Source organism: Temnothorax curvispinosus, unplaced genomic scaffold, assembly GCF_003070985.1.
Source record: "Temnothorax curvispinosus isolate PA1 unplaced genomic scaffold, ASM307098v1 QBEX01010269.1, whole genome shotgun sequence".
Classification (NCBI taxonomy): Eukaryota; Metazoa; Arthropoda; class Insecta; order Hymenoptera; family Formicidae; genus Temnothorax; species Temnothorax curvispinosus.
Genome location: NW_020220049.1, coordinates 174,976 through 188,178, shown reverse-complemented (window position 1 = coordinate 188,178; position 13,203 = coordinate 174,976). Strand labels below are relative to the sequence as shown.

The following is a 13,203-nucleotide window of genomic DNA, read 5'->3' as shown; positions in this document are numbered from 1 at the left end:
ACCAGATGAGTGTTTCTCGTAATTTGAGAAGCGTCTACATTGCTGTTGGTGGTAACTGGAGCAGCTCGTTGGTCCTCTTGCTGGTTGTTTCCCATGGATCTGGGCAAAATACTGGACATACTAGTAGAGTTGGTCGGATTTAGATCGATGTCCATATCGTTATCCGTCTGGAAAATCGATTATTAATATCATTTCATGATTATAAAATGTTAATATTTTATTGAGATACTTTTGTGTCGATACGCGTAGGCTCTAAAACCATATCGCTCACAGAAAATGCATTCACCTGCAATGTAATTTGGTTCATATCAAACGAATCGAATTGTGACATGAATATGGTATTGCTCGATGATTCCAGATTCTTGTTTTGCTCATATATAATATTGAGCACCGGTTGTTCTCTGGAATTGTTGAGAGAACTCGTATTCGCCTCGTCCATCTGCCTTGGTAGATTGTTTGCTCCCAGCCCGAGATTCATGTCGATATTAAACAGTTGCTGATTCAGAGTCTCTTCGATCTCTCGTATGCTTTCCTACAAAATTTTCCAAACGTCTCACTCATCACTCTTTATATTACAACAAATTTATAAATCTCTTATGAATATTGGAATTACCGGCGTGAGAGTTTGATCTCCTGAGTAATTAGGTAACGTGATAGTACCGGTTTCATCGGCGTGTAACGTTTGTGACGTTCCTAAATTAGTTGTGTCGACAGATAAATTTTCTGAAATCATATATATAAATAGATTTAATTCTCGTTGATTTCTTCCGGCATGCTTAATTTATTTTTCTGTAAAATTTTGCGTATAATTTATATCTTTTGGAAAACATACGATTCACTATCGACGACGTTGCGTTGTCCGGGAGTAAAAAGGATTTCTCTTTCTCCGCACTGAGACTTTGAAACTGATCGGAGAAGGCCTGTGTAAAATCTGGCGCCATTTGCGGTTGAAACGACACCTCCATATCTTCGGCGAGAGTGATGCTCCCCGGTAATGCTGAGGTAGCTCCTTTATCCTCGCTTAGAGGCTGCGGCTCCTTCTGATTCTGCGTCTTTTGTTCCTCTAATTGCTGTTCATGCGTATGAAATTTTAATAATTCTAATACTTTCTACAACATACGTTAAATATACCAACCCGTTGCGCCAGCTCGTGCTTGTGACTTTTTATGTGCTTCCGGCAATTGACGTTTGTTTTAAAAGTCTTTTGGCAGTACGGACACATGTATGGTCTTTTATTGCTATGCGTGACTAAGTGCCTCTTCATGCTGCTCTGCGTGGAGAATTTCGTGTCGCACATCGAACAACTGTACGGCCTCGCGTCGTCGTGCGTATGCAGGTGAGATTTCAAAACGCTGTTCGTTGTAAATCTCCTGCAAACCAAGAAATATAAGCATTCTAATCGATACGCAATGTAAGATATATTAAAAGTTAAATTATGCAAATAGATTGATCGAAAAATTTCTTTTTTTTTGTGTGTGTATATACACGGTGTGTATATACATATGGTTCTTATACTAAAGAGATTTTTTTATCAATTTGATATTAGACTACAGAAACGTCAGATCTCGAACCTGTCGCACTTGGAGCACTTGTAAGGACGCTCGCCAGTGTGCCTGCGATAATGTTGTTTCAAGTGGCTGACTTTTCTGAACGCTGCGTGACAGACCCAACACTCGTGCGGCCTGGCCACACTGACACTTTCGTACAATTGTTTCTGTTTCGACTGCACCTGCACCACGCTGATTTTATTATCGGCATCGCTGATGACGAGCGGTTCTTGCAGTACCACTTGCGGCACTAGGCTCTCCGCTTCCGGCGATATCTTGGGCTTCTCCCGTGCGTGACTCTTCATGTGATTTTTTAGGATGATGCTCGCGCTAAATGACTTGTCGCATATGTTGCACTTGTGCGGTTTCGTGTGTAATCTGAGATGAGAAAAATGATTTTTATTAATAAACATTTGGATTGATCTTGTTATGTCTTGTGCAAAAAAAAACCAAGAAAGGGAAAGATAGATGCATATGCAAAATGATAAATTAAATTATATAAGAAACGTTGAAACTTGCCTCGTGTGAGAGGTAAGGCTGCTATGACACGCGAAGGTTTTGTCGCAGGAATCGCAGGCGTATTTCTTCAATCCGGTGTGAGTCCGCTCGTGCGCTATCATTGTCGACTTTAGCGCAAAGGAACGCACGCAATACATACACTGAAAGTTGCGAAATAAGTCAGATGAAACATCGCGATCCATATTTTCGAATGAAATAAAATTTTAATTACCTTGAAGGGCTTCTCTTGGGTGTGTACGCGCAAGTGACGTATCAAGTCCGACGGCTTTTTGAATTCTTTCGGGCAGAACGAACATGCATACCACCGTACGTTTCCTACGCAGCGCTGTTTTATAGTGACATACTTCCTGCGAATGTAGATAGTTGCTTATTACACAAATATAAAATTTCATCTATTCCGTCATCATATACAATTTTTTTATTTGCCGATCTACTTTTCATCACGATTTTACGTTCCCCGTAGAGTGAAAATTATTACCTCGAAGTACCACCAGCGGTTCTATCCAACAGCGTGACATACGACGTTGGCGAATCCGTTTTCTTCGGTTCCGCGGTTTCTGCGAGCAAAGGAATTAGGTATTTATATCATTCGAAGTAACAACACTTATAGAAAATTACATTTATAGAATATTTTATATTCATATTCAGATGTTTATCACTTAATGAATGGCAAATAAAACAATTACCTTTCGAAGTGCCTTCGTTTTTGTTCGGCAAGCCGCTGATTTTCAATGCTTGTTGCAGAATATCATTCTGTTCCGCACTTAGCGTCGCGGTTCTCGTGGAATCTGCGGTATTATTCACGACGGATTCCAAAGATGCCAATTGCGATATGACGCTGTCGACGGTCGCGCGCATGTCAGCTTCCGACGAGATATTGGAATTAGCTTCCGAGGACTTGGCGACAGATTCCTATAAACAAGCGCAACGTTTATAATCCCAATCATTCTATATCATTCTGTGTAATAAGTATTGCACTTACCTCCAAAGAAACGGAATGCATTCGCTTTATGTGTCCATTTAAACTGCCCAGCTTCTTAAAGATGCAGGAGCAATAAGAACAGGCGTACGTGGGCTCACCTTCTGGCGCATTGTGTACCCTGAGTATATGCGCCTTTAGATTCCCTGGAAAATTAGACAGTAAAACTCGTAGCGATTTAAGATTCGTATGATTTCCAGCACATTACAGACAGATGTTTCCGAACTGATGATACTTATGACCAAAAAAAGATGATTTATGCAACACGTGCATGGAAAGTGCCCCATTACGCACGCTATGCGTGCGTGATAGACCACTTTCCAGGCACTTGCAACATAAAATAGGGTGTGTAAGCCGTGCGTAAAGATGAAAATTCCCGGGTGCGGAGTTTACGCACGAGCCGAAGGTGAGTGCGGTAACCGCACCCGGGAATTTTCATCTTACGGCACTTGTTACACAAATAACTATTCTGTGAAAAAATAATACAAAAATGCAAAATTTTTGTCTAGAAGACTCTTTCCTTGTGTTTCAGGAAGGATTATTGTGAAGATTAATAACATATTCGCACTTCCTTAGGCTTAACTCATTTTCTCTTAGATTATATTATCAGTTCAGAGACATTTGGTATATATAAATGTTAATTACGAATTCTCCCAAACCTTTTTGACTAAACTTGGCGTTACAGAGGCTGCAGGTATGCGGCCGAATCCCCGTGTGTTGCCACGTATGGATTTGCAACGAATTCCTTTGCGTGAACTTCTTGTTGCACATGGTACACTGCATAAGAAAAAGCATATGTATGAAACTATTGTTCAAGGTATTAATGAGTCTCTTTCGTAAAACGTTTACCTCGAAGGGCTTTTCTCCGGTGTGTACTCTGATATGTCGCATCAGTTGGCTCGGTTTTTGGAAACTCTTCAAGCATATGGTGCATTTGTACATTGTTTTATGTTTCGTTCCCCTCTTAGTTTGCTTTACTATCTTCGTCTGTAGCTGTATAGAAATAATAAACGCGATAAGACTCCCGGTCACAGACGCGATCTGTTTATTAGAAACGTAAAAGCGCTCCCAAGGAAAAAATAGGATGAAGCGAAGAGAGAAGCTACAGTTTTATGCAAAAGGAAAAAAAAGGGTAAAGAGTCTAACAGAACATTGATAGTGTTATTGATCCACTCATCAAATGTAACAGTAAGTAAATTCGATAAATTACTTAATAAATTCTTCCTATTTACCCTGTAATGCTCGCGAATGTGCATTCGGTAGAGTGCGGGCTGGACGAACTGTTTGTTGCATAATTTGCACTTTCGCACATCCTCGCTCGCCCACTTCTCTCCGTGAAGTTTTAAATGCGCGTCCAATTGAGCCTGTTACAATACACGTACAAATAATTTAGATCTTAGAAATAATTGTAAATTATTTTATATCATCTATTTCGTATCATTCGTGTGCGAAAGCTATTTCATCTATTTAATTCTCCATAAAGTACACATCTTCGAGCATCCTTGCGGCTGTTATGTATAATAATTTTAGGGATTACTGAGATTGATGTACCTTATAATACTGAGCGCTGATACCAAGTGCGAGATGGAACACGCGCGTGCAGATGAAGAGGAGCGCGAAATTCAGGCAGTCTACGGCGAACGACATATCGGAAGACGGCACCGTGGCTCGGATTATGTCGTGTAACATAAAGTAATACGCGCCGGCGGGCAGTGGGTACTTATATGGCAGTGCTTGGAGCAAAAAGTAGGACGAACACAACGCGGTGACCCACCGAATTATCGTGGATACCGATCGGCCGTTTCGAAGAAACGCCTTTTTCGCAGTATCAACGCCGATAAAGAATGAACACAACATTGAACACGAAAATTTGACTGTTACTATCGCGTCTTCGATAGTAAATTGAATCGCGCGTATGCCGCGCGTACACAGAATTCCGCTAATGACTCGCGTCGGGCGATAAATCCAGACTCCAAAGTCGCCCGCAGCGACTTTTCATCATCTAGCGATAAAGACAACCGAAGAAGGAAGGAGCGAAGTAAATTGAAAATCAGACTACTCGTCTTGGAGATCAGACTACTCGTCGAGCGATTAATTATACGTGGAGCTTTATTGCATTATGTCCACATGGTGGTCGCATTTTGCGATGCGGTAGCCGAACGAATGCAAGAACTCGGATCCCACTCTCTCTTTCTTCCTCCCCTCTCTCTCTCGATACTTTCTTCCGCTACGCTCTTCTTCCTTATCTTCTCTCGGAGAATTTCATATCAGAATATATAATAATTCTCTTTTCGTATCTTGTCTCTCCTTTTTCTCTACCTCTGTATATCTTCCCCGTTTATCTTTCTTCAGCGAATTTCATCTCGCGCTGCATACGTAATATAATTCTCTTTCTTTTCTTCTCGCAGCGTCCAAAGCTGGCAGGGACGGTTTCAAGACGGATCTCGAGATCGTGGGGATTACCGTGCTCTTTTAATCCCGCGCATCGCCTCCGGTATTGCGTCTGCGAAGGAGGACATTGCACTTTTTCCGGCACGCATACTGTTAGCGGTCCAGCCGCGGCAGTCACCTCCCCTCTCGCCCTTTTGATCTTCCCAAAGACGTCCGATCTTCTTTCGTCTCGTTCTTCTTATTCTCCCTTCCGCCCACGGATCGCACTTCTCTTCTTCTTCCGCTTGATCGACCTCCCGTTTCTTCGTCTTCTTCTCTCTCGCACGTTTCCCTCTTCCGAGTTTCGTCCTCCCGTTCCAGCAGCAGCAGCAGCAGTCTTTTTTCTTTCTTCGCGATGACGAAATTTCGATTCAACAACGACAAGCCCGCCGCTCGCATCTCGGATTCCTCAAATACTGTCGACAAACGCCACTGGCGATCTGCATAAGTAAACTTGAGACGGCATAACTCGTAAGTCTGTTAAAATTTTACGATAGGCGAAAATTTTAAGACTGGCAATATTCCAGATGAGATGACAGAAAAAGAAGTTCTTTCAGTGATTCTTCCTTTGCGACCCTTACATGAAAAACTGAAGTTTCACAACGAAAGCGTTTCAAAATATATTCTATAAGTCTATAGGGCACTATACGGTTTGCCGTAATAATCATTCACAATCATTAATTGAGAAATAAAACATCTAATAAAATGTGGGGCAATGCGTGAGATTAAGAATATCTCTTCCGTCTTCGTGAGCCTGGATTTTATCTCATTTGCTGGCAGCGTCCGAAAGAAAAATCTAGATTGGATCGACGGATACATTTCGTTGCAGCGATTCTCTTTACAATGAAGCGCATTGAATCACCAACGCACGGAACATCTAATCACGTCGGACGTAGCGATTCAGGAAACGACCTCCGGCGATACACCGCCCACCCTTGAGGAGAGCGCATCCTCGCTAAACCACTCTCCTATATTTCGCTTCTTGTCATCAAACACTCGTAGATTCGTACAGTCGTGTAAAACAACACTCTATCTGAATGGGAATTAATGTCGAAGAGAACGCAGAGCTTTTTGTAAAAACGCGTTACAGCGTCGGAGAGACTTCACTGGGCCAAAGGACCGAAGAATCAGCTTTGTAGCTTCTTTCCAGCGTCATCTTCCCTTGTCATTCGGAGATGAGGACGATCTGGGCAGCGCGAATCATTGCACAGCGACGGACGGGCAATTGGCGTGTCAAATGTCATGCGGGCGCGGGCGACGCGAATGACTCGAGACTGAAGAAGTAGGAAGAAGAGGTTCGACGGCGCGCGTTCTTAAGGGACGGAGTTCCTAAAATACGGTCTCGAGGAAGCGTCATCGGTTTCCCCGTATTAAATCGCTCTCTTTCTCGCCACCGTTCCCCACGCCGTCGTAGATTTCGCCGATCGCCTCCCTCTGGTCTTCATCTTCTTCAACGCGCGTCACGCCGCGGTCGGATTATTATTGCTTCGTGCGTAAACACGAGCGCGAAACGGGCCTTTGCGAAAGATCGCGCTGTCGCTCCGGGCGTTAAGTTTCTTCCGCGAAGAAAACTTGATCTTCCGTATGCCTTCGAGGTATGACACAACGCGGTACGACCGCCGGATCGTTTTTATAATCTCAATTCGATCGCGATAATTAAATATCGCTCGCAGGACGGACGAGCGATCCCGACGGAGAGTCAAGCGATTTTCAGGGTTAATGTTACTAATAATAGCGAGTTATCATCGGAACGGCCGGCTATATATCCTCACTCTTCCCGGTAAAGTTCAACGGTTCGTTTCTTATCAACGGCGGTCGCATTATCGGCGCTTTTATTTCGCCCGACGATCCTTCCTCTCCGCCGTTCACTTCTGCCTCCCTCGCGAACTCGTTTTGTATTCGTTATCCCCTATCGATGCACGTTCACCGTAGATTATCAATCCGAGACGCATCGAGCACCGACTCCACCTAAGCAACAAAAACGCACGTCAATTATTCATGCTCGGAATTTTTCTCCCTTTTTTCTTTAATATATAAATTTCGTTTCACGTGTCGCACGCATCGTGTATTAAAAAGAGACACCATCTGCACGATTTCTATTACGATCTTCGAGGTTTTCGGGGAAAGGCGAGGGACCACCGCGAAGACGTTTCAAGTCCGACGCCAGAAAAAATATACGAGTCCGTATGGACGAGCGTGTAAAAACTGCCGGAACGACCGTAAGCTGTGTTTTTCAAGAGAAGAAGTTCTTCCCCGTCGATATTTGGTAGAAGACGAGATATTACAAAATACAAAATTGAGTGTCCATTGCCAAATGATCTTGCAAAGAAATAGTTCGTTCCGGTCGCGTGTAAATTACTTGCACATTTATTTTTCAAGTCCTTTATCCCTTCGGTGGTAAATTCCAACGTTGCAGAACACCAACGAAATACGTGCAAGTAACTTTCGAATGTATGATCATTATTTAATCAACGCATCGCGCAACACATTCCTTAATTAATCCAATAAGGAGAAGTTAAATAGTTTTGCGGCCACGCCATCTTGCAGATAAATAAACATATAAATTCTCGCGGCGAATCTCAGTGATATGCTCTTGAAGTCTCTTGACTTCAACAAAATCGCACGTTTCGTAAAAGGGATACGCGTTCGGCAACGGGATGACGAAAGCGCGTGCATGTGTACGCTTCGCGAGTACCCGCTGCTCACTGACGAAGCGGCTGTAAATGTCGCTTACGTCGTCGTCGAAATCATATTCGTCGTCATCGTTATCGGTTCTCCTTTCTCCCCGCGAGTTGCTTTGAGATTCATCCGAGAAATGTCATAGTAAATGAATCATATTAGATCTAATAGCTTGAAATTCAAATCCGCACTATTTTTATATGAACAGAGAGATTGTTTCTCTGTATCTTCCTCAATCTTCTTTAATTTTCCTCATTTTTCTAAAAGTAATTATTTTTCATATTTCTTAGCCTTTTTCATCTTCAAATATGCTTCTTCATGTTTATAATGATTTTCTTTAAATTTCTGATTAAAATTAAGATGCTTATATCACTTCCTCTCCTTGGTCTTCCTTTACATAAACTAAATCCTCAAACTTACAATCCTATCTTAATACATCCACGATTTTCTCTATTTTCTCATCGATTCTCTCTTCTTGTACCTAAAATGAATATTTGTGTATACTCAAATACACTGACCGAGACGGATGATACGACGATGCAACGTTTCCTGGAGTCTGTTCCACATTTCGCCCTCACACGCGCGTTCACGCGTGTGCGTGGACGTGCGGCGCGTGTCGGCAGCCAAACGCGAGGGCAATCGGCGAGAGATCTGTGTGAGATCATACGATTCGGTTGCGTAATTCGTGCGCGCCCCATTAATACAGCCGCCGTCGCCGCCCACTTGCCCACGTTTTACGGCCCACGTTGCTATCACGGTCACGCGTGATCGCTGCGACGATCGGCGATGATCCCAATCGATTCCTATTTTCTTAATATTGTCTTCGTAAACTCGGGCACGTGTGGGATCGCAACGTTATATCGAAGACGTCTTCTTCTGACAGAAAAACTCACACGTTTCTTCTCGCTGGCCGATCAATTAAAACGCTCGATCGAGGACATCGCGCGTTATCTCGAATGCATGATTCATTAATTCCGTTCCCTGCAAATTATTGCTAATGGTGCTTGTTATACAGATACTGTTATGAATATGTAGCAGAGATGAAGCAGCTAAATACCATTTTGATGCTTGCGAAGTGTGCAAGGCCGATTACAGCTGGTGGCATACTTTGAAGACGCTATGAGATAATGTCCTCTTAATCTTCGAGAGCATTGAAGGGAATTATTAAATCATCTCCTTTATTTCTTTGACTGCAGTCGGTCGCGGGTCGACATACGGCGAGAGAATCGCGGGTTCCTATTTTCTACGATCGTTTTGATTTTGGCTGGCTGGCGCCAAGCAATAATAAATCGTTATGGGTCACCGAGATCGACCCTTGATTAGACGGAGTAACATCCGTTTTATATCGAGCCGTTATATCAGCAGGACCAAACTTGTTCGTTGTCTAAATCTTATTCGTTGATAATAAATAGTTCTTACCGATCGTTCAAACAACCGACGCTGTGAAACAATGATAAGTACATTTCGAAGAATAGATTCGCGCGTGTTAAATAGGTAATTAGAATTTGTATGTTATCAATTGAGGTTTATGAACGCCAACTCGGGCACGTGGATCAATTGAGGAACGAATGAACGAGCACGAGGCAATGCAGCCAGCACTTTAGACCTTAGCCGCAATAATTATGTATATCGTATTCGCAATGACGAATGTTATCAGTAGGTCGGTCTGCGCGATCAGCAGAAATGCGCTAGCAGGACAGAGCATCGATAAGGTAATCTTAACGCGATACAGCTCTTATGTATATACAGACCGTTTCAAATCACCAGATTGATATTTCAAGACCCGTCTTTTTTGTGACAATTATCGAAATTGTACACAGAAATATTGAATCTTCGGCTGCTTGGTGATTTTAGAAATGAATTATGTTTATACGTACAAAGAAATAAGAAGCGAATAATTTCAGACTTACCTTCGTCGAAAAGGCGTCCTCGCACTCCGTGCAAAAGAGATTCTCCTCCTTTTCGTGCAGCAACATGTGAGACTTGAGACTCGCCATTCTCGCATATTTCCTACCGCATTCGGGACATTTTGGGTCGCCGGTATTATGCGTTGCCATATGAAGCGTGAAATTTGTCTGTAACGATACCATTGTGTGAAGTTACTAGACTGAATCCGTTCATTGCATCTAATATCAAGAAGCAACTTTCTCTTGCTACTATTAATCTAATTCTAATAAGAGATTAGCCGGCGATCAAGCAGATTTATTCAACAAAAATTATTTAAATATACGTTTTGCAATCCTAATTGTTTTATATATATTTTCTGTTTGATATTATCTTACTATGTTATATATATTAATTAAAATAAATTAAAATGATAAAATAACGTATATATAAGTATAGTGACTTGATAAATATTTTCTTTTTCTAAAGACAGAACATAATCATGAGATTCTTTTAAAGAGCCCTTTGATAGAAAAGAAAAGGACTTACTGGAATATTAAATGATGCTGGACATTTGGGACATCTATGCGGTTTCTCTTCCGCATGATTTTCCATATGTCTGCGGTACAATGTTTGTTTAGTAAATTCCTGCCTGCATATATCACACTTCAGAGACTGCGCATTCTATGACAAAATATTAATAATACAATTTTGTGATAAGAATAATTCAGAACTATGGTATAATATAAAATAAAATAATTCCAATATATATCACGCTAAATATAAATCTATTTTAAATAACTCAAGACGATAAAAATATCCTCAAGCTGTAGATACGTTAATCGATGATATTACATACTTGCGAAGTTACTCCAGTCTTTTTCGGTCTCCCTGGAGATCTTTTGTAGGCGTTCTGTATCATGGATACAGTTGTCGATTCGTTTTTAACATGATTGTCAACTGTTGATTGCCCTTTGTTTGATAACACATTACTAATAGGTAATAAAGATTCCGTAACTCCACATTCGTTTGTATCCTGTACTTTCAATTGCTCCGTGACTGCAGATGCATCCTCAAAATGTTGCATCAGTGGCAGTAGGTTTGTTTGTGGCATCACAGTTCCCGACAGACCATCCACATTCAATTGGAAAACAGACTGAAAGAAGAAAAACGCGTCGTGTCCAACAAATCTCGATGTTGCTCAACGTTTTCAAGATACTATTAAATCCACATACCGGATGTAAAATAAAACTTCCATCCACAGTCTTTATCAATGCCGGGGACACCATGTTATTTTGTGGCATTAAAGTGATTGGTGCTGCCATAAATTCCAGCGTGCCGTCCTCATGTTCTAAAAAAAAAAAAAATCAAATCTTCAGCGATTTCGCATAAACAAAACATATATGTTTATTAGATAATCTCTCTGTTCACTTGCACGTTTACTTAAATTACAATTCTGATAAGCTTAGTACATTAGTGAACAACGTGAAATTTTGAACATGTAGATTGTAGATAAACTTTTTAATTACTGTGTATAGAAAGCTACAGAATGTATGCATTGCAGTTATAGAATTATGTACACAACTTTGAATCTCTTCTAATTATTACGCTTAGATTGTTTTTATGTAATACGTCAGTTTTATCCTCTTACCGCCTACTGCCAGCAGCGTATGACCATCGTCCGTAGTGATAAAACCAATCGGCACTGTATCACTGGAATCGGTCAGCTCCATAATCACATTCTGTTCCGTCAACATGCTGGCATACTTTAATGCGACGACAAGTAGCAGTTGTCAGACGAGCAATACGGCTCCTACAAATGTCTTACTCGTATGTAACCTGCTGCAGACTCAGTCCGAATGTTCAAGAATAAATCTTTCTGTAACACAACATTAATAGACCAATGATTACAATAATTAGAACTTAACATAACCTAGTAGAGGTCTAAATGTTGGTTCTAGACTACGGTTCCTACTGTCGCATAACTGTGTTATTAATAAATTAATGATTACAACGAAAATTAGATCTCTTAACGTTAATCTGACGCAAGTTGAAATGTACCACTACAGTTCCAGGCTACAGTTCTTACTGTCGTACAACGTATCATTGACAAATTAATGATCATAACGATAATTAGATCTAAACGTAATGTAACACAGGTTACAGTTCTCACTGTTAACACGCTCAATGGCATCATTTAAGTGTGTCAATGCTTATAAAGACAATTAGACCATAATCTCTGTGCACATCTAACCTATACATCCAGGACGCGCAGTGTTATCGTTTCAACTATGTATGTACATACATACATACCGCGTATCGAGTTAGGATCTAGCGTGTCCCCAGTTCGACGTGACCGAGCTGTCCCGATCTGTTTGTCTCCCGCGGCGGATATTTGACGCCCCGAACTTCTCGTCTGCTCTCTGCTGCTCTCGTCCACCTCACACAAACGCCTCCATATGTTGTTTTCTTGCCGTTCCCTCCTTTCCCCTCTCATTCCTCCGCCCACGCGTTTGCTTCAGCGAGGATGCGCGCCATGCCGACGATCACCGATTCGTCGCATTCACGGCGCGGCGTCCGCTATCCGCTCCCTTTAAGTTTCTTTCCCTTAAAATTTCTATAATTCATTATTTCTCAATCTTTGTTCCATTTCTTAATATAATTTTCTAAGTAATCTTTTTTCTATATGTTATATTAAATAATAAAAAATTAATAATGTGTCCAGTTGTTGGAAAATAACGAATAAAATTTTCACCCATCGCACTTTTTTTATCACAAACACCGTTATTTCATTAATTATTTATGAAAAACACAATTTAAGCTTGATCAATCGCAAAATTGGCCGCGTTCAGCAGACACAACTGTTGAGTTCGTCTTATCAACACTCTGCGTTGATTGGTTGGTTCTAAAAGTAAGAGCCAATCACGTTCGACTGCTACTCAGCGGCTTGGTCTGCTGAACGTGCCCAATTTGACGAGAAGAAGGCGGTATTGTTCGACTGGTTCGACATCGATTGCAAGCACGTGACGACAATCGAATCGTTTCGACGTCGATCTACATCGATATACAAAATACAAGTGTTTATCATATCAGTGTTTATTTGTTGAGGTTAATTCCTAGCTCTTCGATTGCCGAAGTAAATGCCGCGCTGAGTTTAATTATTTC

At 41.4% G+C, this 13,203-nt stretch overlaps 2 protein-coding genes across 2 annotated transcripts in view; one reads left to right on the top strand and one right to left on the bottom strand.

Moving 5' to 3' along the window:
* Positions 1-5: 5 nt before the first annotated feature.
* Positions 6-12,504, bottom strand: LOC112459954 (zinc finger protein 236-like; the record flags this gene model as incomplete). The annotated part of the gene is made up of 20 exons (XM_025024329.1): positions 12,352-12,504; positions 11,690-11,917; positions 11,274-11,389; positions 10,898-11,194; positions 10,588-10,722; positions 10,065-10,229; positions 4,278-4,409; positions 3,895-4,038; positions 3,705-3,822; positions 3,049-3,191; positions 2,753-2,978; positions 2,545-2,623; positions 2,278-2,413; positions 2,067-2,206; positions 1,572-1,925; positions 1,136-1,370; positions 833-1,070; positions 614-723; positions 287-532; positions 6-167 (listed from the first exon to the last, which is right to left on the bottom strand). Coding segments are annotated over exons 2-20 (3,282 nt in total), but the record flags the coding sequence as incomplete, so codon positions are not given.
* LOC112459965 (NADH dehydrogenase [ubiquinone] 1 alpha subcomplex subunit 7-like) overlaps positions 11,794-13,203 on the top strand; it is a 2,213-nt gene continuing 803 nt past the window's right edge. Inside the window, exon 1 of the mRNA XM_025024347.1 lies at positions 11,794-11,821. Within this exon, the coding sequence (XP_024880115.1) occupies positions 11,794-11,821 (28 nt within the window). The remainder of the gene's footprint in view (positions 11,822-13,203) is intronic.